This window comes from Nicotiana sylvestris, chromosome 9, assembly GCF_000393655.2.
Source record: "Nicotiana sylvestris chromosome 9, ASM39365v2, whole genome shotgun sequence".
Lineage (NCBI taxonomy): Eukaryota > Viridiplantae > Streptophyta > Magnoliopsida > Solanales > Solanaceae > Nicotiana > Nicotiana sylvestris.
In genome coordinates this window covers 126382304-126405028 of record NC_091065.1, presented here as the reverse complement: position 1 = coordinate 126405028, position 22725 = coordinate 126382304, and the positions used below count along the sequence as shown (strand labels likewise).

The following is a 22725-nucleotide window of genomic DNA, read 5'->3' as shown; positions in this document are numbered from 1 at the left end:
CTACAAGACTTCGTGCGAGATTTCCTTCCACTTTCATTTCGAATAGGTCGACTTCTTTCTGAGGTTTTGGAGTGTAATTTTGTTCGTTGATTAAGCATGCCCATTCCGACTAGGGTAGTAAGGCGTTGATAGTATCTTCTTGATCTTGTGATCTTTGAAAAACTTACTTACCTTACTGCCGATGAATTGTTTCCTGTTGTCGCAAACAATCTTGGCCGGTATCCCAAATCGACATATTATGTGATCCCAAATGAAGCCAATGACTTCTTTCTCTCGGACCTTCTCGAATGCCTGAGCTTCCATCTATTTGTAAAAATAGTCGGTCATGAACAATATGAATTAAGATAACCGGGTGTCCATAGCAGGGATTGATGATATCCATTACCCACTTCCTAAATGGCCACGGAGACTGGACGTAGTGGAGCATTTCTCCTGGTTGATGGATCATCAGAGCGTGTCTTTGGAACTCGTTGCATTTCCGTACGAAGTCTTTCACATCCTTCTCCATTTCGGTCCAATAGTAGCCTATTTTGATGAGCTTCCTAACCAACGATTCTGCCCCCGAATAGTTCCGTCAAGTGCCCTCATGAACTTCTCTCATGGCATATTCAGTCTCTCCCGGTTCTAAGCATCTAGCTAGTGAGCCAAAGAAAGTCCTCTTAAACAATGCCCCTTCGACCAAGCTAAATCTGACAGCTTTGGTGTGCATGGCTCTCGATTCTTTGGTGTAAAGGAAATTTTCCTGTCTTCAAGTAGTCTATGTATTTGTTTCTCCAATCCCAAGTTAAACTCATTGAGTTCACTTCGGCATGACCTTCTTCTATCATCGAATTCATTAGTTGCACCATTTCTCCCAAGTTGAATTCATCAGAATCGACCGATGACCCCAAGTTAGCCAGTGCATCGGTCTTATTGTTTTGATATCGGGGTACATGATGCAGGGTCCATTCCCTGAATTGGTGTAAGGTTACCTGCACTTTATCTAAATACCAACACATCCGTTCTACTTTTACTTCGAACGTTTCATTGGCTTGATTTTCCATGAGGAGGGAGTCACACTTGGCTTTGATCACTTCGGCCCTAAGGCTCTTAGCCAATTCTAGACTTGCAATCATAGCCTCATACTCAGCCTCAATATTAGTCAATTTCACAGTTCTAATAGATTGCTGATTATACTTCCTGTAGGAGGTTTTAATACGATATCGAGATTGGACCCTTTCGTGTTGGAGGCACCATCCATGAAGAGGATCTAGATTCCCAAAGTAGTTCTAGAGTTGAGCAGTAGTTCCCTTTCGACTTCGGGTATTAAGGCCGACATAAAATCGGCAACAAAGTCTGCCAAAATTTGATATTTTATGGGGGTTCGGCGTAGGTACTCGATCTCGTACCCGCTAATATCCATGGACCATTTGGCCAACCAGACCAAGAGCTCGGGTTATGGATGATATTCTTCGGTGGGTAGGAGGTTACGATTTATATAGGGTGGCATTGGAAGTACAACTTTAGCTTCCTAGAAGCAATTAGCAAAGCGAGCGCTAACTTTTATAGGTGAGGATACCTTGATTCAGCCTCGCATAGAGTTCTACTGACATAGTAAATAGAGAATTGTGTACCTTCTTCCTCCAGTTTAAGACACCATTTACTGCCACCTCAGAAACTGCCAAGTAGAGGTACAAGTATTCGTCTGCCTTCGGAGTGTGCAAGGGGGGGAGGGGGGAGGGGCTCGACAGGTATCATTTAAGTTCTTCCAAAGCTTGCTGGCATTCTGGGGTGCAGAAAAAGTTCTTCTTCTTCAATAGTGAGAAGAATCTATGACTCTTATATGAGGATCTCGAAATGAACTATCCCAATACGACAATGCGCCCGGTCAGTCTTTGAACTGCCTTGACGTTGTTCACCACGGTGATGTCCTCTATGGCATTTATTTTGTTGGGGTTGATCTCTATCCCCAATTGGATACCATGAGCCCTAGGAATTTGCCCAATCTGACCCCTAATGCGCACTTCTACGAGTTTAGCTTCATGTTTTATTTCTTTAATATGTCAATAGTTTCCTGCAAATATTTCAGATTGTCCTCTGCTCACAAGGACTTGACCAGCATATCATCAATATAAACTTCCATTGATTTCCCTATTTGTTCCTCAAACATCCGGTTTACTAGGTGTTGATAGGTGGCACCGATGTTCTTTAATCCAAATGGCATCACGTTATAACAGTAGGTGCCAAATTTTGCAATGAAAGAAGTCTTTTCTTGATCGTCCAGGTCCATCCGAATTTGGTTGTACCTAGTGTAGGCATCGAGAAAGCTTAGTATCTTGTTCCCGATCGTCACGTCGATCATTCGATCGATATTAGGCAAAGCAAAGAATCCTTAAGGCATGCTTTGTTTAGGTCTTTGTAATCCACACACATTTTTAGTTTATTTCTCTTTCTAGGAACTACCACTATGTTAGCTAACTAGTCCGGATATTTAACTTCTCGGATGGATCCTATTTTTAGACTTTTGGATACCTCATCCTTGATGAACGCATGTTTGATCTCAAACTTTGGACTCCTCTTCTGCTTAACCGGATGGAACTTCGGGTCCAAACTCATCTTGTGAGTGGTTACTTCCTGTGGAAATCCTATCATGTCAAGATGGGACCAAGCAAAACAATCGACCTTAGCTTTAAGGAAATCAATAAGTTTTTTCCTAAGCTCCAAGGTTAACTCCGCACCCAAGTATACCTTTCAATCCGGTAGGTGTTCAATTAATATGCCTTGGTCCAACTCTTCAACCATCAATTTGTTGGCGTCCTTGACATCAGGAGCTATGAATGATCTCGGGATGTGATAAGTAGGATTTTTAACATGTTTTATACCCATACTTGCCTGCGCTTTGAGTGTAAATTGCTATAAAATAGTCCCAAAAAGCTTACAGATTGCGCTTGATTGCAGGTTTGAGCTATAAAGTGACAAATCGTCAAAGATCGGCTCAAATTGGAGTGAAACCTGCTCAAATGCCAAAGATCAGTAGAGTGAAGACATTCAGAACTTGGTGCGGACCGCACCATCTTGTCATGCGGCCGCACCATAGAAGTTCAGAGACTGTGAACTTACAAGCCATGCCCTAATGCGGCCGCGTCCCAAATCATGCGGCCCTCATCTCACTCATGCGGCCGCATAATTTTGCTATGCGATCGCGTCCAATAAGTTCAGAGAGTATTATATTCCAGAAGCAAACCACGCGGCCGCGTTCAACTTCATGCGGCCCGCGCTCCCCCCCATGCGACCGCACTCTATGGTCACGCCGCCCGCATCAGTGAAGTTCAGAGAAGCTGCAAAACCTTTCATGTGGCCGCACAACAACTTTGTGCGGTCCGCGCCAGTTTTCATGCGGCCGCACCCCAACTTTGTGCGGTCCGCATCACCATTTTTAGAGAGCAAGATTTAGAGGTCAAGCAACCCAGTGCAACCGCGTGCCATCTTTGTGCGGTCCGCACTAACCCCGCAGGGGCATTTTTGTCCAGTTTTCCAGCCCACTATAAATAGAACATTTTACCATTTTTAGGTTAAGTTTTGTACAATTGACAGCTGCTGCACTCGTGAGACTTATGTTTTGGCCTATCTTGGGCATTTTTAGCTTAGTTTCATCATAGATTATTGTAGTTTAGCATTAGCAATTAATTAATATGGTTGTTTCATCTTCTATTTCTTCATTTTCTGCTTTAATTATGTCTAGCTAAACCCATTAGCTAGGGTTGTGGCTCAACCCTAGTGTGGGTAATTAATGGGTGTTGCTTCTTACTGATAGATTGATATTGGGTGTTTGTTATTTGGGTTAATTTTATGGTTTAATTAAGGATTGATGGTTGCAAACATTGATTCTAGCTTAGTGGGTCTTGACCTTTCTTGAGAAAGAGAGTCTATGACCCCAGAATTGACCCAACAAGGGATTGGGGTGGATCCATAAGAAATGGTAGTCCCAATTAACGGGTTAAACCTCGAGAGAGTAATCACCCTACTTGAACCCTAGTTGCTTGGTCTAATTGGCCTACCCAATTGATCTCGAGAGAGTCAATTGAGCAAAATCGCTCTCTCTACCGAGAGGTGTGAGAGTGAGTACAAATGTGCACGGCTATAACATTGATCCCAAATATGTCAATCTATTATTAGTAACCTCTACCCGTTAGTTAACCACCTAGGTGATGCCACGACCCTAGTGCCTTTATCTATATTAATCATAACTTAGAACATACCCTTTTAGCATAAATTAGCTTAAACTTGTAGTTGATAATAGTAGTGATTAAACAAAAACCCAAAAAATGGTAGAAGTACAATTAGGAGCAAACACGCATTCCTAGTCTAAACAAATACGCAACTCCATTCCAAGCTCCCTGTGGAAATTGACCCCGATACCACTATTCGGTTAAAAGTATTAGCGCCCGCTCCTCCTACTGTTGTATGAGGTTGAGTTTGCCGTGATCAACTTTTTGGCGCCGTTGTCGGGGAGCTTACGGTGTTGACTATTTGTGTAGCTAGAATTGTGTTTTGCTTCTGTTTCCTTCTTGTTTACTAATTTTGTTTGTGTCGATCAATCAGGTACAATGGCTCTTAATGCAAATGACCCTCTCGATAATGTGATAGCGGGGGAGGAGGTAGAGGATCTAGAACAAGATGAGGTCTTACCTCAACTTCCATGGAGAGGCCGACATGTCAATATAAATGCAAATGAGAACAACAACATTCCAGACCCTCCTCCGGCACCGCCGAGAGTGGCTCCTAGAGTTTTACCAAATCAAGGATACGCCAGTGCTATTGTTCCTCCCCGAATCCGGGCGGGGAACTTTCAAATCACAAATGTTATGCTGACCTTGCTCGAGCAAAGAGGTTATTTCACGGGTGCCTCCGATCAAAATGCCTACAAGCACTTGAAGGGGTTCGTGGATACATGTTGGGGTAGCAAGCAGACAAACGTGTCCGAGGATGCGTTGAGATTGAGGCTTTTCCCGTTTTCTCTTCGGGGTAAAGCATTAGATTGGTTAGAAAGGCTCCCCAATCATTCTATTACAACATGGGATGAATTGGCGGACAAATATATTGCCAAGTTCTTCTCTCCAAGTCATATGGCAGCTCTTCGGGATGAAATTCTAGCTTTCAAGCAAGAGCCAACAGAACCTTTGCACGAGATATGGGAAAGATATAGAACAATGGTGAAAGAGTTCCTAATAACGATATGACCGATGCTATGATTCAACAAACCTTTTATCGGGGCATCAACACCACAAATCAATGCATCGTGAACCTATTGGCCGGAGGGAACTTTATGAAACTTTCTTACCAAGAGGCATGTGATGTACTTGATGAAATGGTCGACATCTCTTCGGCATGGCAAAGCCGAGCAAACGTGCCCCAAGGTGACCCTACGGTCATCCATTTGCACAAGGAGTTGCACGATCATAGCCAAGCTATCGCCGAGCTTACAACAACTATGAATCAATTGGCAAAGGCACAATTGCAAAAATTCCAAAACCCGCGCCAAGTCAACGCAATGGAAGGTGTTTCTATGTTGAAAAAGAGGCAAAGAGGACAACAACCTCAAGCTAATTGTGAACAATATGACAACTGTCACACCTCCTTTTTGCGCGCCCGCCCGAAGGGTAAAATGCGCGAGGGAGTTTTTCCAATTTAAGTGACAATATTCGAAATGAGATTATTTATTCGATTCAGAGTCGCCACTTGGGAAAGGTTTGGCTTTTGGTGCCCCAAGTCACCGGTTTATCTTGAATCCCAAATCAAGGAAATTTTTGACTTTTCCAAATGAAGTCTGCGAACCAGAAATTCTAGGTAAGGAATTCTGTTGACCCGAGGGAAGGTGTTAGGCACCCTCGAAACCCGTGGTTCTAGCACGGTCGTTTAAATTGTTATAATGGCTAAATATCTGATTTAAATACATGTTGTGACTTATGTGCTTTTATTAAGTTTAAACCGCTGTTATTATTATCATTTATTTTTATAGAATTGCAACGTCGTGAAAATGCATCTCGAACCACGTCACAATCAATGCACCCGCGGTCGTCGACACATTTTGACTCCGTTGAGATTTGGATTTGGGTCACATCAATGTGCACCCGTGTTTAAGAAGGTTAAATTAAGCCGCGCCTAAAGAGTCTAACGCATTATTATTTTCGGAGAAGGCCATGAAATTCACTAAAACGGCCTATCCTGAATTCTAAAATGCTTATTATGGTTAGTTATTGAGGGCCCCGCAATGTTGCATTTTTTATTTGGCGAGGCTCGTCTCTATTTTAGAAAGGATACCCTAAAGTGACTATATTTCTATTATGTTCAGTCTAAATAGAAGAAGAAAGATACATGTTAATTCAAGTATATGCTTTGGCCTAAACCGGATCCTTATCAATTTCTGATTAATTATTTATAAAATGGAGAGACGTCATACCCTTTGGAACCTGCTTTAATTAGACGAAGAAGTTACATGCGAGATTGACGAAATACAACACTTAATCCGAACAAACATCTTTAAGTCGGATTTGAATTAACTCGCTTAAGCAGGATTAATTGAATTCCTTATCAAAGGATGTTACTGATGATGTTCAAAACTAATCCTATAAACTGCCTAAAAGAAATCGAACTGGGTGATTCAAAACTATATCATATTTGGTTAGGTTTAAAAGCCACTCGCCCCTACTTATTCAAAGCATACTGAAAGAGTGAATTTAATTTTAACAATCGTACTAGATAGTTTCACATTCCATTGATTATATTTACATCCTGTATGCTACTAAACGAATCAAATACCACAGTTTCAAATTAACATAAACTTTAATTAAGTACAAACTTACTAATGTATTCTCTATTAGCTATAAACTAAAATTTACACAACTTAACAAAATTTATGAAAAGGCAGTCAGTAAATAGCGGGTGATTATAACTCCTTCAAATCTTTCTATTCATGCTTTTCAATGTTACATTCAGCTACACCAATGTGAGACTTGAGATGTGTACCTGGAAATACTGAAAATGCAAAGGAGAAGAGGAAGAAGATAGGGAAATCAGCAGCAACAAGAAACAGAATAGCAGCAGCAGCAACAAGCAAAGTAATTGGAATAGAACCAAGATCCCAGCTAGACCAAATTCCAGAGTAAACCAACAAACAATCAGCAGACTCAGTTGGACTTAGAAGAAATCAGTATTGGACAAACAGGTCAAGACCATTGAAATCAAGACAACAAGAAGAATGCAATTTCTAGTTTTGTCTGTCTGTGTTATCAAACAGAGTTCTTTTCCAGTTTTCTGCTTTTCAGAACTTCAACTCTCAATCTCCAAACTAAGTTTTCTGTGTATTCTCTTTTTCTATCTCTCTGTGTGTGTATCTATGTCTATCTTAAGGTCTGTATGCCTGTCTATGTATGTATGTGTATGTATTTTTTCTCTTTTATCGGATCTCTCTCCTGTCCCCCCTAAAACTGATGGAAGTCCCTCTCTTTTATAAGCCTCGAATCACCCCTTTAACAGCCTGTTTTAGACAATCAGAACACCCTCCCATGTGCTACCCCTTTTCAGTTTCCACTCACTATTTAAATAAGAACACAACCCCATGATATTCCCTTGGCAGGCTTACCTTTTGAGTAATGCTTATTATTTCTGAAACTAAAGCAGAATATGGGCAGCAGAATGTATTCTGACAGCACATGCTGTCAAACTATTTTAATTCAGAAAGGGGGCCTTATGCACATGTTGTGCACAAATGCACATGCCATCAATTCAGTTTGCAATTACAGACCCCACCTTAGATTTCTGAAATCCAATTAATAACTATAAGTAACTAGACTCAGTTCCTAATTAGATTCAGGCAATGCTTAACAGCAACAGGTCAATTTGTTATTGTTCAGACAGTTAAAACTAATTGACGACACATGTCGACTCGACTATATTAATCATAACATGTACAATCGTAGCCAAAAATCAGAAATCCAAGAGTATCACACAAGGGGTTCAGATTGCAGTGTTAATACAGAATGGCCCTGGGAACTAATTGAACGAACCAATTCAAATTCATTTGATTGTACAGCTTACACATACACATTATCAGTAAATAGAAGAGGGACTTAATCAAACACGTAGGTTCAGGCAAAGTGGACAGCACACAGTTGATAAAATTTAGGGACACAAATTAAACAAAACATGAACAGACCTTTAATCAGCACATGGACTAAAAATAAAGGAAAGAGGAAAACAAAAACTCACCATAAATCCCGAAAAATCAAAAGTCTTGGCTTGGATTCGAACATGCCCTTCTTGGGGTCGAAAGGACTTTAATCGAGTGAGAACACTTCGACTAAAATCCATTAGACCCTAAATACCTTGGCTCAAACGGATACGGACCAGTGACGAGGAACCCTAAGGTTCCAAAAATCAGATCTGGGATTCATGCTTCCCTGGTCAAATTCGGACCAAACCAAGCATGGTTTGGTCACGAGGGGGGTCTGGGGAGTGTCTGGTGTGAAACTGGGGTCAAACGGTGTAAGTCAGGTTCCGACTCGAATCTTCAAATGAAGATTCGAGAAGGTGGGAAGGGATTCGAGCTAAGTGGTTAAAAGATCCATGTTCAGGGTTGTGAGGGGGTTCTATGGTGTTCAGGCGGAGGTCACCGGCGTTCATGCCGCCGGGTTTCTGGTGAAGGGAGATGGGGGCGGCTCTAGGGTTTGGGGTTCTTGTGAAGATGATGAAAGCTGGGGTATTGGATAGGGGGCAGGGTATGAGTGAGAGCTTATATATGTAGTGGATGAACGGATCCTGGCCGTTGGATGAGACACGATGAAGGGCCAGGATCCTTCAACTAATAGGAAACGATGTCGTTTCAAAACTAGAGGGGGTTGGGTCGGTCCGGGTGGAATGGGTCGGGTTCATTAGTGGGTTATGGGGAAGTGATCTTGGCCGTTGATCAATCTGAGATCAACGGCCCAGATCAGACTGGATTAAAACGGCGTCGTTTGGACGTTCTTTGAAGTAGGCTGGTCTGGACCGGGGCAAGCACAGGTTTTGGGTTGGGTTGTGGGGTTTGGGCCTCAGATTTTGCAATGGGAATTGGCCCAAACTTAATTAAAAACAAGTTTCAACCCCCCTTTTTTTATTTTCTAAATTTTTTTAAACACACAACCTAATTAAACTAAAAACTAAACAACATTAATCAACACTTAATGTATTTATTACACGCATACATAAAAAAAATGTTAAAAGTAGGTAAAATTAAACAAGGCAAACAAATCAGGAAAAAAATGCGTATTTTTATGATTTTCTATTTAACAAACCGGATTACGGTTCAAATTACGCATGACACCTACATTTTTTTGTATTTTGTTTTTGATAAAAAATAAAAATGGGCAAAAATCATAAATAATTAACAAAGTGCCATGTAAAATCCAAAAATTGTACAGCAGGGCCGTTTGTTATTATTTTATTTCTTTTGGAGCGATTGTCTCGTAAAACAAAAATCACGTGCTCACAGCTGCCCCTCTTTGTTCGGAAACACGAAGAGTTTTCGTGCAAAGATAAAGTGAGCGGATATGAGCGATTTTTGCCTATGGACTACTCCGTGTGAAGCATGTTTTTTGAAAGATTTGACCGAATCTTGCTTCAAAGATTTCCTACATATCCTGGGCTAAACAGGAATCAGGTCAATGTAGTTCGGGAAGTTTCGGTAGCTGGGACTACCATGGGACTGCAATGCTTGCTGTTACTGCTGTTGCTGTTGTCACCTTTGCTTTACTGACCGCCTTATTACAACCAAAGGAAAATTGAAACTGAACTAAATACTTATATGCATGTCAACTGCTAGTTACAAGATCTCTATCTATGATTCTTTTGCGACTTGATCTTGAGTCTCAGCTGACTTTGCTTGTAGACTTCGATCCGAATCTTGATGCTCGCGAGTTGTAGGTGCTTGCTTATTCTCTGGGATGCTGAGTGAGGCGTGACTTGCAGAGTTCTGAATCTTAATCAAATGTTGGAGTCGATTTGCCTTCCATTTACTCCGATATCTCGGGACATCTTCTTTTTGACTTTTTCTTCTTTGATTCTGAGTTGAGACTCAGTTCGTGGGCCGTTTCGATCCGTGTGGCTCGAGGTTAGACCTGCGGGAGAAAACAAACAAACGAACGAAATTTTCTGCCCCAGTTTTACTAGGAAAATTTCGTGAATTATTCGCCAGGAAGTTCATAAAATTGATGAAGGAAGATAAAAATGCTCAGTTAAGGGTTGGAGCCCTAATACCGACTAGCTGGGGAGAAGTTCAGTTTTAGAGTTGAAACTCTAATACTGACCAACTGGGGAGAAGTTCAGCTTAGGGTTTAAAACCCTAATGCTGATTGCAAGGAAAAGCTCAGTATAAGGTTTAAAACCCTAATGCTGGCTGAAAGGAAAAAGTTCTGTTTAGGGTTTAAAACCCTAATGCTGACTAAAAGGAAAAAGTTCAGTTTAGGGTTTAAAACCCTAATGCTGACTAAAAGGAAAAAGTTCAGTTTAGGGTTTAAAACCCTAATGCTGACTGAAGGAAAGAGTTTAGTTTAGGGTTTAAAAACCCTAATGCTGACTAAATGGGAAAAGTTCAGTTTAGGGTTTAAAACCCTAATGCTGATTAAAGGAAAAAAGTTCAGTTTAGGGTTTAAAACCCTAATGCTGACTGAAGGAAAGAGTTCAGTTTAGGGTTTAAAACCCTAATGCTGACTAAATGGGAAAAGTTCAGTTTAAGGTTTAAAACCCTAATGCTGACTAAAGGGAAAAAGTTCAGTTTAGGGTTTAAAACCCTAATGCTGACTGAAGGAAAGAGTTCAGTTTAGGGTTTAAAACCCTAATGCTGACTAAAAGTCAAATTCAGTTTAGGGTTTAAAACCCTAATGCTGATTGCCTGGAAAAGCTCAGTTTAGGGTTTAAAACCCTAATGCTGGCTGAATGGGAAAAAAGTTCAGTTTAGGGTTTAAACCCTAATGCTGACTAAAGGAAAAATTCAGTTTAGGGTTTAAAACCCTCATGCTGATTGCATGGAAAAGCTTAGTTTAGGGTTTAAAACCCTAATGCTGGCTGAATGGGAAAAAAGTTCAGTTTAGGGTTTAAAACCCTAATGTTGCCTGAAGGAAAAATTCAATTTAGGGTTTAAAACCCTAATGCTGATTAAAAGTCAAATACAGTTTAGGGTTTAAAACCCTAATGCTGATTGCCTGGAAAAGCTCAGTTTAGGGTTTAAAACCCTAATGCTGGCTGAATGGGAAAAAAGTTCAGTTTAGGGTTTAAAACCCTAATGCTGACTAAAGGAAAAATTCAGTTTAGGGTTTAAAACCCTAATGCTGATTGCATGGAAAAGCTCAGTTTAGGGTTTAAAACCCTAATGCTGGCTGAATGGGAAAAAAGTTCAGTTTAGGGTTTAAAACCCTAATGCTGACTAAAGGAAAAATTCAGTTTAGGGTTTAAAACCCTAATGTTGATTGCATGGAAAAGCTCAGTTTAGGGTTTAAAACCCTAATGCTGGCTGAATGGAAAAAAGTTCAGTTTAGGGTTTAAAACCCTAATGCTGACTAAAGGAAAAATTCAGTTTAGGGTTTAAAACCCTAATGCTGATTGCATGGAAAAGCTCAGTTTAGGGTTTAAAACCCTAATGTTGGCTGAATGGGAAAAAAGTTCAGTTTAGGGTTTAAAACCCTAATGCTGACTAAAGGAAAAATTCAGTTTAGGGTTTAAAACCCTAATGCTGATTGCATGGAAAAGCTCAGTTTAGGGTTTAAAACCCTAATGCTGGCTGAATGGGAAAAAAGTTCAGTTTAGGGTTTAAAAACCCTAATGCTGACTAAAGGAAAAATTCAGTTTAGAGTTTAAAACCCTAATGCTGATTGCATGGAAAAGCTCAGTTTAGGGTTTAAAACCCTAATGCTGGCTGAATGGAAAAAAGTTCAGTTTAGGGTTTAAAACCCTAATGCTGACTAAAGGAAAAATTCAGTTTAGAGTTTAAAACCCTAATGCTGATTGCATGGAAAAGCTCAGTTTAGGGTTTAAAACCCTAATGCTGGCTGAATGGAAAAAAGTTCAGTTTAGGGTTTAAAACCCTAATGCTGACTAAAGGAAAAATTCAGTTTAGGGTTTAAAACCCTAATACTGATTGCATGGAAAAGCTCAGTTTAGGGTTTAAAACCCTAATGCTGGCTGAATGGAAAAAAGTTCAGTTTAGGGTTTAAAACCCTAATGCTGACTGGCTGGGGACAAAATTCGAGAACAACAACTGACCTCTCTTTTTTTGAATTTTCTTGTTTTAGTAGAAGATAAAAATGAGTTTCGTGGAAACTTACCTTTCGAGTGAATTCCTTATTGCCAAAATATTTCTTGTACCCATGTACCTTCTTCTTTGGGCGACACCTGCTTCTTGCACGGTTGTCTTGGATTAAACCTGTTTCAACTTTTTAGACAAAGAACAATTGTTAGTTCGGAAATGACGGTCGGTTTGGTGACCTTGATCGTTCCCGGTTGCTTTGTTGCGTCTTCATTCTGTTGCGAAGTCCCGCCATTGATTTGATTCATATGTCGAAACCCTTTAGACTGCTCAGGCTTGTATTTCCAGATTCTGTGATGATTTGCCTCGTAAGGCTCTTTTTTTTTTGTGTCCCGTTTTGCTTGGAGGTTCTCAACGGGGATTTTATTGGAGGTATTCTGTGGGGATTTGTACAAAAGGAAGCCCTGTGGGGGAATATTTACAAAGTGGATTCTTTGTGTGGATTTTTGTACAATGGGGCATGCTGGGGATTTGTTTCGAAGCGGGCTTTCTAGGATTTGTTGGGGTAAGCTTGTTGGGGAATTTTTACAAAGGGACTCGCTGGGGATGTGCTGGGGAAATTCCAATGGGGATTTTTTTATATATATATATATATTAGGGAGACTCTGTGGGGGATTGTACAAGGGGAGACTCTGTGGGGATTCGCCAGAAGGCGGACTTGCTGGGGGAAATTTCTCTTTTTCCTCTTTACTTCGAACGCCATCAAACATCATGATTCATCAAGTTTGGACAGACGTACCAACGAAACGGGATGTTTTCCTTCATGAAACGGAATTCCGTGAAAACAGACCTGCCACCTGCCCTTTCCGGTGTATCCTGAACTTGGGGTTAAAACATAAAAGGGATTCGAAGAGAAACAAAGAAAGGAGAAAACAAATATCAGGAAGGGAGTGTCCTTTTTCGGGACGAGAAAGACTTATCTGAGGAAGATAACGCTGGCTTTAAATGACATGACATGCTCTTTGGACTGGACGTCCGACCTTCCATGAACTTGCGTTTTCCTGAACCAGAACAGATCTGTGATTCCAAAACCGGTGGAACTTTGCCGAGACCTTCTTGGGGTGGCGTCATTCCTTTTCGGCCAACAGCGCCCTTTGCGGGTTTTCACTGGCTGACCTCTCTCATTTCTCTTCCTGTCATCGCTTGATAGCACTCTTTGCGAGTTTTTACTAAACAAGCTCTCTCATTTTGGTTTCTCTACTCCCGTCGCCTCGTGGTGCCCGAAGGTTTTCACCGACGAGACTCTCTCATTTTATCTCTCTCAATTCAGAGTGTGCCGGTCTCCATTTGTGACGCTTATTGGTTTCCCACTATCTTTGGTAATTGATCTGAAGGCTTGTGCTTGGTAAAGAGAGGTAGATGATACTAACTTCTAAACTGCTCGACGTGCCCCGGTTTCAATTTCAGGGTGAATGGGATTTTATTGTTGGCGTGACTGAACCTCAGGGAGAGGCTGCCTACGTATCCTTTCGGAATCAAGTCAAACGTAGTTCAGGCCTCAATCAATGTTTTGTTTTTTTTTGTTTTTTTTGTAAGCGGCTCAAAGGTTTGTAGAGAGAATTGGGTAGTGTTTGGGGAGTAGTGGGGAATAAAACCTTCGTCATTTCAAATGTGTCAAGACTACCGGAGTATAATTCAGACGTAGTATCTCTTGACTGCATTCGCATTTACTGTTGTTTCGGGGTCATTTCCTTCGATATCACCTAAATACAATGCTCATCTCGGCAATATCTTCCTTATGATGTATGGGCCTTTCCAATTTGGAGCAAACTTCCCTTTTGCTTCCTCATGATGCGGCAGAATACGCCTCAGTACCAGCTGACCTACTTCGAAATTCCTGGGTCGGACTTTCTTGTTGTAAGCACGGGCCATCCTTCGTTGGTACAACTGTCCGTGACAAACCGCGGCCATTCGCTTTTCATCAATCAAAGTCAATTGCTCTAACCGAGTCTTGACCCACTCGCTGTCTTCGATTTCTGCTTCGACAATGGTTCGAAGCGAAGGAATTTCTACCTCTGCCGGTATTACAGCCTCGGTCCCATAAACCAAAAGATAAGGAGTCGCTCCTACTGATGTGCGTACCGTAGTGCGATACCCCAACAATGCAAATGGTAACTGCTCATGCCACTGTCGGGAACTTTGGATCGTTTTCCTCAAAATCTTCTTGATGTTTTTGTTCGCCGCTTCCACAGCACCATTGGCTTTCGGCCGATAAGGAGTAGAATTCCTATGCGTTATCTTGAATTGCTCGCATACATCTCCCATCAAGTGACTGTTCAAGTTTGCTGCGTTATCTGTAATGATAGTCGCAGGAATACCGAAACGACAGATAAGATTTGAGTGTACAAAATCCACTACAGCTTTTTTAGTGACCGACTTGAGAGTGACAGCTTCTACCCATTTTGTGAAGTAATCGATGGCAACCAGTATAAACCTGTGTCCATTCGAAGCCTTCGGTTCGATTGGTCCAATGACGTCCATGCCCCAGGCGACAAATGGCCAAGGTGCAGACATGGGATGCAGCTCCGTGGGAGGTGCATGAATCAAATCACCGTGCACCTGACACTGATGACACTTCCGAACGAAGCTAAAGCAATCCTTTTCCATGGTCATCCAGTAATAACCTGCTCGAAGGATTTTCTTCGCTAAGACATACCCGTTCATGTGAGGTCCGCACACACCTGCGTGTACTTCGTGCATGATCTTTCTCGCTTCCTCGATATCGACACATCTTAGGAGATTGAGGTCCGGGGTCCTCTTATATAACAATTCACCGCTCAGAAAGAAACCACTTGCATGTCGCCTAATGGTCCTCTTTTGATCTCCAGTAGCGTGCTCGGGGTATTCTTGTGTCTTCAGGAACCTCTTGATGTCATGGTACCAAGGCTGCGTATTTGATCCCGCCTCGATTACATTGCAGTAACCGTGTCTTTCCTTGATTTGGATTTCCAAAGGATCGACGTGGGCGTTGCCCGGGTAGGGTAGCATTGAAGCCAGAGTAGCAAGTGCGTCCGCCAGTTCATTGTGACACCTCGGGATATACATGAACTCTATTGATGTAAAGCGCTTGCCGAGGTCCTCCACATGCTGTCGGTAAGGGATAAGTTTGACATCCCGAGTTTCCCATTCGCCTTGGACTTGCCGGATAATCAGGTCGGAATCTCCCATAATCAGTAAATCTTCGACATCCTGATCGATTGCCATATGCATGCCCATGATGCAGGCTTCATACTCAGCTGTATTGTTTGTGCAAAAGAAACGAAGTCTAGTTGTGGCGGGATAATGCTGACCAGAAGGCGAAATCAGAATTGCCCCAATCCATACACCTTTGGCATTCACGGCTCCATCAAAGAACATCTTCCAAACATGAACGTCCTCCGAGACCACTTCTACGGTGTTTACTTCTTCATCTGGAAAGTAGGTACTCAATGGCTGGTATTCCTCATCGACCGAATTTTCGGCCAAGTGATCTGCTAACGCTTGGGCTTTCATTGCCGTGCGAGTGACATAGACTATGTCGAATTCAGTAAGCAAGATTTTCCACTTAGCCAGTCTCCCAGTAGGCATTGGTTTCTGAAATATATACTTCAAAGGATCCAACCTGCTTATGAGGAACGTAGTGTGGGCTTGGAGATAATGTCTTAGCTTTTGAGCAACCCACGTGAGAGCACAACATGTCTTTTCCAGCAGAGTGTATTTGGCCTTGTAGCCGGTGAATTTCTTGCTCAAGTAGTAGATTGCTTGCTCCTTCTTTCCGGTTATGTCGTGTTTCCCGAGGACGCAACCGAAAGAGTTCTCCAAGACTGTCAGATACAAGAAAAGTGGTCTACCTGGTTCTGGGGGGACCAAAACTGGGGGATTCGAAAGGTATTCTTTGACTTTATCAAAGGCTTCTTGACACTCAGTTGTCCATTTGATCGCCACATCTTTCCTTAACAGCTTGAATATGGGTTCACACGTGCTTGTCAGCTGGGCAATAAATCGACTGATGTAGTTCAATCTGCCCAACAAACTCATCACGTCTTTCTTTGTTCTCGGGGGAGGTAAATCTCTGATAGATTTTATCTTAGTTAGATCTAGTTCGATACCTCTCCTGCTTACGATGAAGCCCAAAAGTTTGCCTGACGGAACTCCGAAAGCACATTTGGCTGGGTTCAGCTTCAAGTCATACTTCCTTAATCTCTCGAAGAACTTCCTCAAATCTTGGATGTGATTATCCTGCGTCCTGGACTTGACTATCACGTCGTCCACGTACACCTCTATTTCCTGATGCATCATGTCATGAAAAATGGCAGTCATGGCCCTCATGTAAGTAGCCCCAGCATTCTTCAAACCAAATGGCATGACCCGATAACAGTAGGTGCCCCAAGGCGTGGTGAAGGCAGTTTTCTCGGCGTCCTCTTCATCCATCAATACCTGATGATACCCAGCGTAACAATCTACGAAAGACTGTATTTCGTGTTTGGCGCAATTATCAACGAGGATGTGGATGTTGGGCAGCGGGAAATTATCTTTAGGACTTGCTCTGTTCAGATCTCGGTAATCTACACATACCCGAGTTTTCCCGTCCTTTTTCGGTACTGGAACCACATTCGCCAACCATGTTGTATATTGGACTACCCGAATCACTCCCGTTTTCAGTTGTTTAGTGATCTCCTCTTTAATCTTGTCACTGACCTCAGTTTTGAACTTTCGTTGCTTTTGTTGAACTGGAGGACAATCAGGATGAATCGGCAATTTATGAACCACTAGATCAACACCTAGTCCCGGCATGTCATCATATGACCAAGCAAACACGTCTTTAAATTCAAAAAGAAGTTGAATTATCGCATCTCGCGTTTTCTTGTCCGTGTGAATGCTTATCTTGGTCTCCCGGATTTCTTCCGGGGTTCCTAAATTTACCGGTTCAGTGTCATTCAGATTTGGCTTAGGTTTATTCTCGAAATGTTCCAACTCTCGGTTTATTTCCCTAAAAGCCTCTTCTTCGTCATATTCTGGTTCTGAGTTCATTAATTCACAGTTAAATAGCTCGTTGTGATCTGGGCGTGAAGTCTGCAAGCATGTCATATTTAAAGCAGCATTATTATAACTGAAAGGAAAGATAAAAGGAAAAATAACAAAAATCAGAACAAAAGAAAGAATGGGAAAGCAATGATTGATTTTTTTCTTTTTTTTATTTTCTTTGGAAAATTAGAAGACAACAATGTTTACAACTTAGGAATTCAAAACAACAATTGAAAGGAAGAAAACGTTCAAGTTATGTTCTGGAGACAACTTGTGACACAGGAAAGGTGGCAGGACAGGTCTACCCGGACTTCCGTCTAGTCGGGAATGGCGTGGCCTCCCCGTTTCGAAGTTTGGCGTTCGGCCCCACGTACAGCATCTCAGTAGTTCTTGTGCCTTCATCTGTTTGAACCATGTGAGTCTCGTAGAGCATTCCTCTCATCGCCCCACATATCTCCTCGATTTCCTCAGCTATGAAGACCTCATCGTCTTCTTCTTCGGCGTACCTTGGCCTGATGAAAGTTGCATATAGATCCGGCAATGGTCGAGGTAACTTCTAACCCTCATTTTTCCTTTTCTTTGCCCACTCTTCGTCTGCTGGAGTAGGTTTGAAGCCTAGTCCAAAAGGTTTCTTGGTGACTGGCAAGGTAATGGGTTCTGTTATTCCTTGAAGGGTTCGTCCAAGCCCTTTCCCTGGCCTAAATCCGTGCCGGATCATCTCTTTGGACACCATAACCGAGGCGTTGGACAAGAAAGGCTGGGGGCAGGGTATTCCCTCTTCGTGCTGCTCTGCCAGTACAATCTCGAAAGCTTGATAGACCGTATGTTCGCTCCCTTCTCTCGGTTCAAGATATGGGATGGATGGGTCCCGATAGATAGCATGCTCATCTTCTCCATGGACCACGATCTCTCGATCTTCGTACTCAAACTTCACCATCTGGTGGAGAGTGGAAGGCACAGCTCCTGCCGCATGGATCCAAGGTCTGCCGAGGAGGAAATTGTAGGATGTATCCATGTCGAGCACCTGAAAGGTTACTTCAAATTCGACTGGCCCTATGACCAACAACAGGTCTATTTCCCCCATGGTATCTCTCTTGATGCCGTCGAAAGCCCTTACGCAGACATTGTTGGGTCTGATTCTTTCGGTCCCAATTTCCATTCTTTATAGCGTGGAGAGCGGGCAAATGTCAACACCTGATCCCCCATCCAACATTACCCGCTTGACATAGTAGTCCTCGCATTTAACTGTTAGATGCAAGGCTTTGTTGTGTGCCGCTCCTTCCGGGGGTAAATCGTTCTTGCTGAAAGAGATTTGGTTGACGGCGAAGAATCTTTCTGTCATCCGCTCTAGTTGTTCAACCGAGGTTTCAACTGGCACATATGCTTCATTCAGGGTCTTCAGTAAGATCTTTTGATGCTCGGCCGACCTCATCAACAATGATAGCATGGACACTTGCTCGGGGTACTTGCGCAGTTGATCTATCACTTCGTAATCCGGCATTTTCATTTGTTGGAAGAACACTTCCGCTTCTTCAACGCTTACAGGCTTCTTTGGTGGGAAGCGCCTTTGTGTGGCGTTGTTCAGCTCTTGGGTATTTGAATACCTTCCAATGAAAGTATTTTCTGGAAGTTCTCCCATGACCTCTTTACCTTTGTACATTACCAAAGTCTTCTGATAATTCCACGGTACATTACCAAAGTTTTCTGGAGAATACCTTTGTACATTTACCGGTATCACTTTCTTCTCCACCTTCTTTTCAGGCTCGCTTTTTATAGCCTTGGCCTCCTCCCCCTTTTCTGGTTTCTGGTCTATCTCAGGCCTTTTCCCCTGTCGACAATGGCGATTATAGCTTTCAGAGCAGGGTCAAACTCTTTGTCTTCACAAATCATCCCGATCAGCGGCCCATTATTGTGAGCAGGCAATGGATTGTTAGTCACATTTGGGATCTCCTCATCCCTTAGCACTATTTTCCCTTGCTCTATCAAATTCTCAACCACTCTTTTCAACGACCAGCAGACATTTGTATCGTGTCCCTCGGCCCCTGAATGATAGGCGCATCTGACTCCAGCTTTGTAAGAAGGTGACGTCGGGTTTTGCCTCGTTTGAGGGATTGGTTGCAAGAAACCCAACTGGACTAGCTTCGGGAACAAAGTAGAGTATGGTTCACCGATGGGCGTGAAAGTCCGCCTTCTAGGTGGTTCCTGAGGGCGGAAGTTATTCTGCGGAGGTTGTGGGTTATAGTGGTTGCGGTAAGGAGGCTGATTTCTGGGAGGTGGAGCTTGGCCTCGGTTGGCTTGTTGCGGCGGATGGGCATAAGGCTGGGCATTCATGACCATATAGGGTTGGTGAGCATATGCCAGATTTGAGTGGGGGTAGTAGTGTTGTGGGGTTCTTTCCGGAAAACGGGGCCTGGGATTACGATATTCCCTTGCTTCCGAGGCTGCCATGGTCGTTTCTTCCTTCTTCTTCCCTCTTGCCATTCCCCCGGACCCGCTTTGGACGGCTTGGGAGGTCGCCCTTATGGCTGCTTGACTCAGAATCCTACCTATTTTCAGACCATTTTCCACCATCTCTCCAATCTTAATTGCTTCTGCAAACGGCTTTCCCATGGCTGACATCATGTTTTGAAAATAGTCAGACTCTTGAGCCTGGAGAAAAGTAGTGACCATTTCTACCTCATCCATGGGAGGCTTCACCCTCGACGCCTGCTCGCGCCACTTAATAGCATATTCTCTGAAGGTTTCTGAAGGTTTCTTCTTCAAATTCGACAGAGAATTTTGGTCTGGTGCAATGTCGATGTTATACTGGAATTGTTTCACAAAATCTCTGGCGAGATCATCCCATATATGCCATCGGGAAATTTCCTGGTCCATATACCATTCTGAGGCTATCCCTACTAGACTTTCCCCAAAATATGCCATTAGCAGTTCTTCTTTTCCGCCGGCTCCCCGCAATTGGTTGCAGTATTTCTTAAGATGTGCAATGGGGTCACCGTGCCCATCGTATTTCTCGAACTTTGGGGTCTTGAAACCCGCTGGCAGGTGCACGTGAGGGAACATGCATAGGTCGGCGTAAGAGACGCTCTTCTGTCCGCTCAATCCTTGCATATTCTTCAAACTTTGTTCAAGGCTTCTCATTCTCTTGGCAATCTCATTTTGTTCTGCAATTCTGGGGTTCTGATCCTGCCCGGGTGCAAGCTCGCACTGAGGCGGTGGAGGATTAGTGCTGGTAGCGAACCTAGTTGGTTCCATTGAGAACGATGGTGCTTGGAATGTAAAAGAGGATGAGTCAAAGCTTGGCTTGTACGTAGCAGGCTGTGCCGTAATCGGGTAAGGCGGTGCAGTAAAGATGTTCATGCTTGCATCGGTGGCTGACATTCGGGGATGAGGCTCAGAAGGCGATCCAGCAGAGAAGGCTGAAGTGGCGGGGTACCCGAATGGGGTAGCAGGATAATTTATGGGGACATTAGAAGTCCCACTTGACCTGGAGAATAATTCAGGGAATCCGGGGACGACACTTAGCGGCTCTTTCCCATTATTCCAGTCGTCCAGCATTTCCAACATGCGGAGCCGTAAGATTCTATTTTCCTCCACAGTTGCGGATTCGGGCGTGAGGACGGCTGAGATCGAGCTCTCCTCGGAAATAGGGATTGTTTGCAACGGAATCTCGGAAGACATTTCCACACTTCCTTTTGACCTGGTGAAGTAAATGTGAGTACTGCTTCTGGTCCTAACAACAGGTAGTTGAACACTTCCCCATGACCTCGTGAAGTATGAGTGTGAGGCCAGACTTTCACCAAACCAACCATCTTTTCCAACAAAACCTGGAGGTACTCAACGACAAACGCACGGTTAATTTGCAGCAAATAACAGATAGGCAATCTCACGTTGGGCATGATGCACCTATACAGTTAAGTGGATTCCTACATGTTTGCTACGAGAGCATGCGTCGTTCCGGCATTTTTCCTCTTATTATTTTCCCTTTTTTTTTTCTTCTTTTTCTTTCTTTTTTTTTTGTTTTTCTTTTATGTTTTCATTTTGCAGTAAAAGAAATGTGACCGGATCCGATGAGGATTGCCTGCGTATCACGATGCCTACGTGAATCAGATCATTACGTAGTTCAAAAAACACAAACGAGCGTAAAAGAAGCAACCTCTTTATTGTTGAAATGGTCTATTACAGACTACATTTTGCAAAAGAAAGAGCAAACTTTGAAAAATAAACCTAGACTCAAAATAGACTAAAAATCACCCTGATGGGAAAAACAGGCAGAAGATGCTAAGATACAGACTTGACTTATGAGTGCATTATGGTTTTGAAAATTGGTGTTCGCGGGGCATCGTTCGGCCTCGCCGCGGTCCTAGGCGTGAGATCCCTCTCAAGTTGCTCCAGCTCATGCATAGTCTGCTTGACATAACCCATCACTGCCGAGAGGACGATAACGCTGGTCATGTTGTCACATTGTAAACATCTTCTGGTGATGGCATGGGCAATGGCCTTGATCCTATCTCTGGTTTGCTTCTTCTCTACGAGTAGGCGTTTTATGTGATCGCTACATATCTTGAATACCTGAGCATCCTGCATATGCTGATTCTTCAGTCGCCGTACTTCTAACTTCATCTGGGCTAATGAGTCATACCAGTATCTGCTCTCAATTTGGAAATTCTTGGCCTGATCAGCTGCTTTGATCTCAAGTATAGCCATCTCTTTCTTCATTTTGGCAACAGTTTTCTCGTGGTCGCGTTTCGATTGGTTCAAATGTCGGCGATGCTTCTCTATTCTTATGCCCCACTGTGCCTTGAGCTTTGCCATAATCTTTCCCGATTCTTCTAAACCATCTCGCCATTCCGCGACTTCTCTTTTTAAACCCTTAATCAACTGCTGGTCTGATCGACTTCTGGGCTGTTCATCAAGAGACAATCTCAATTTTTGGATTTGGGCCTTAAGTTCTTCATTCTCTTGGACCAATTTATTCTTTTCGCTTCGATCCGCCGCGATTTGTATGCTGTTATTGAACTTCAGACTGTCAATTTGTAGCTTCAAATCACCGATCTCTGCCCGATACCCCTTTTCTTTTGCTAACCAATTCCATTGCCCTTGGGATGATTCTACAAAATCTTTGAGATGCGGTCTCTTAGCTGGTATTTTGCAAGACAGGCCGCCTCTGAACCAAGCGTGATACCCTGGGGCAACTTCCCCTTTTGCTATATCCATCACACAAGTGCTTGCCGTCAGATGTTGGTACTCACTCCAGATTTGGCGAACTTCTTCTTCGGGGAAATGACCATCTGGACTGATCTCAATCACTTGGGTACTCAAATCTTCATCTTTCGGCACCACTTGATACCTCCCAAGTTGCCTCAAAACCCGATATGGTGCGTAGGGTTGGATGCTTTTAAGTCCCA

The 22725-nt window shown here is 42.9% G+C and overlaps 1 protein-coding gene across 1 annotated transcript; it reads right to left on the bottom strand.

Moving 5' to 3' along the window:
• Positions 1 to 683: 683 nt before the first annotated feature.
• Positions 684 to 22132, bottom strand: LOC138878188 (uncharacterized). Its single transcript, XM_070157854.1, has 3 exons — positions 21929 to 22132; positions 18925 to 19148; positions 684 to 1179 (listed from the first exon to the last, which is right to left on the bottom strand). Exons 1-3 carry the CDS (start codon positions 22130 to 22132, stop codon positions 684 to 686), a joined length of 924 nt encoding a protein of 307 aa, XP_070013955.1.
• Between the last annotated feature and the right edge of the window lie 593 nt (positions 22133 to 22725).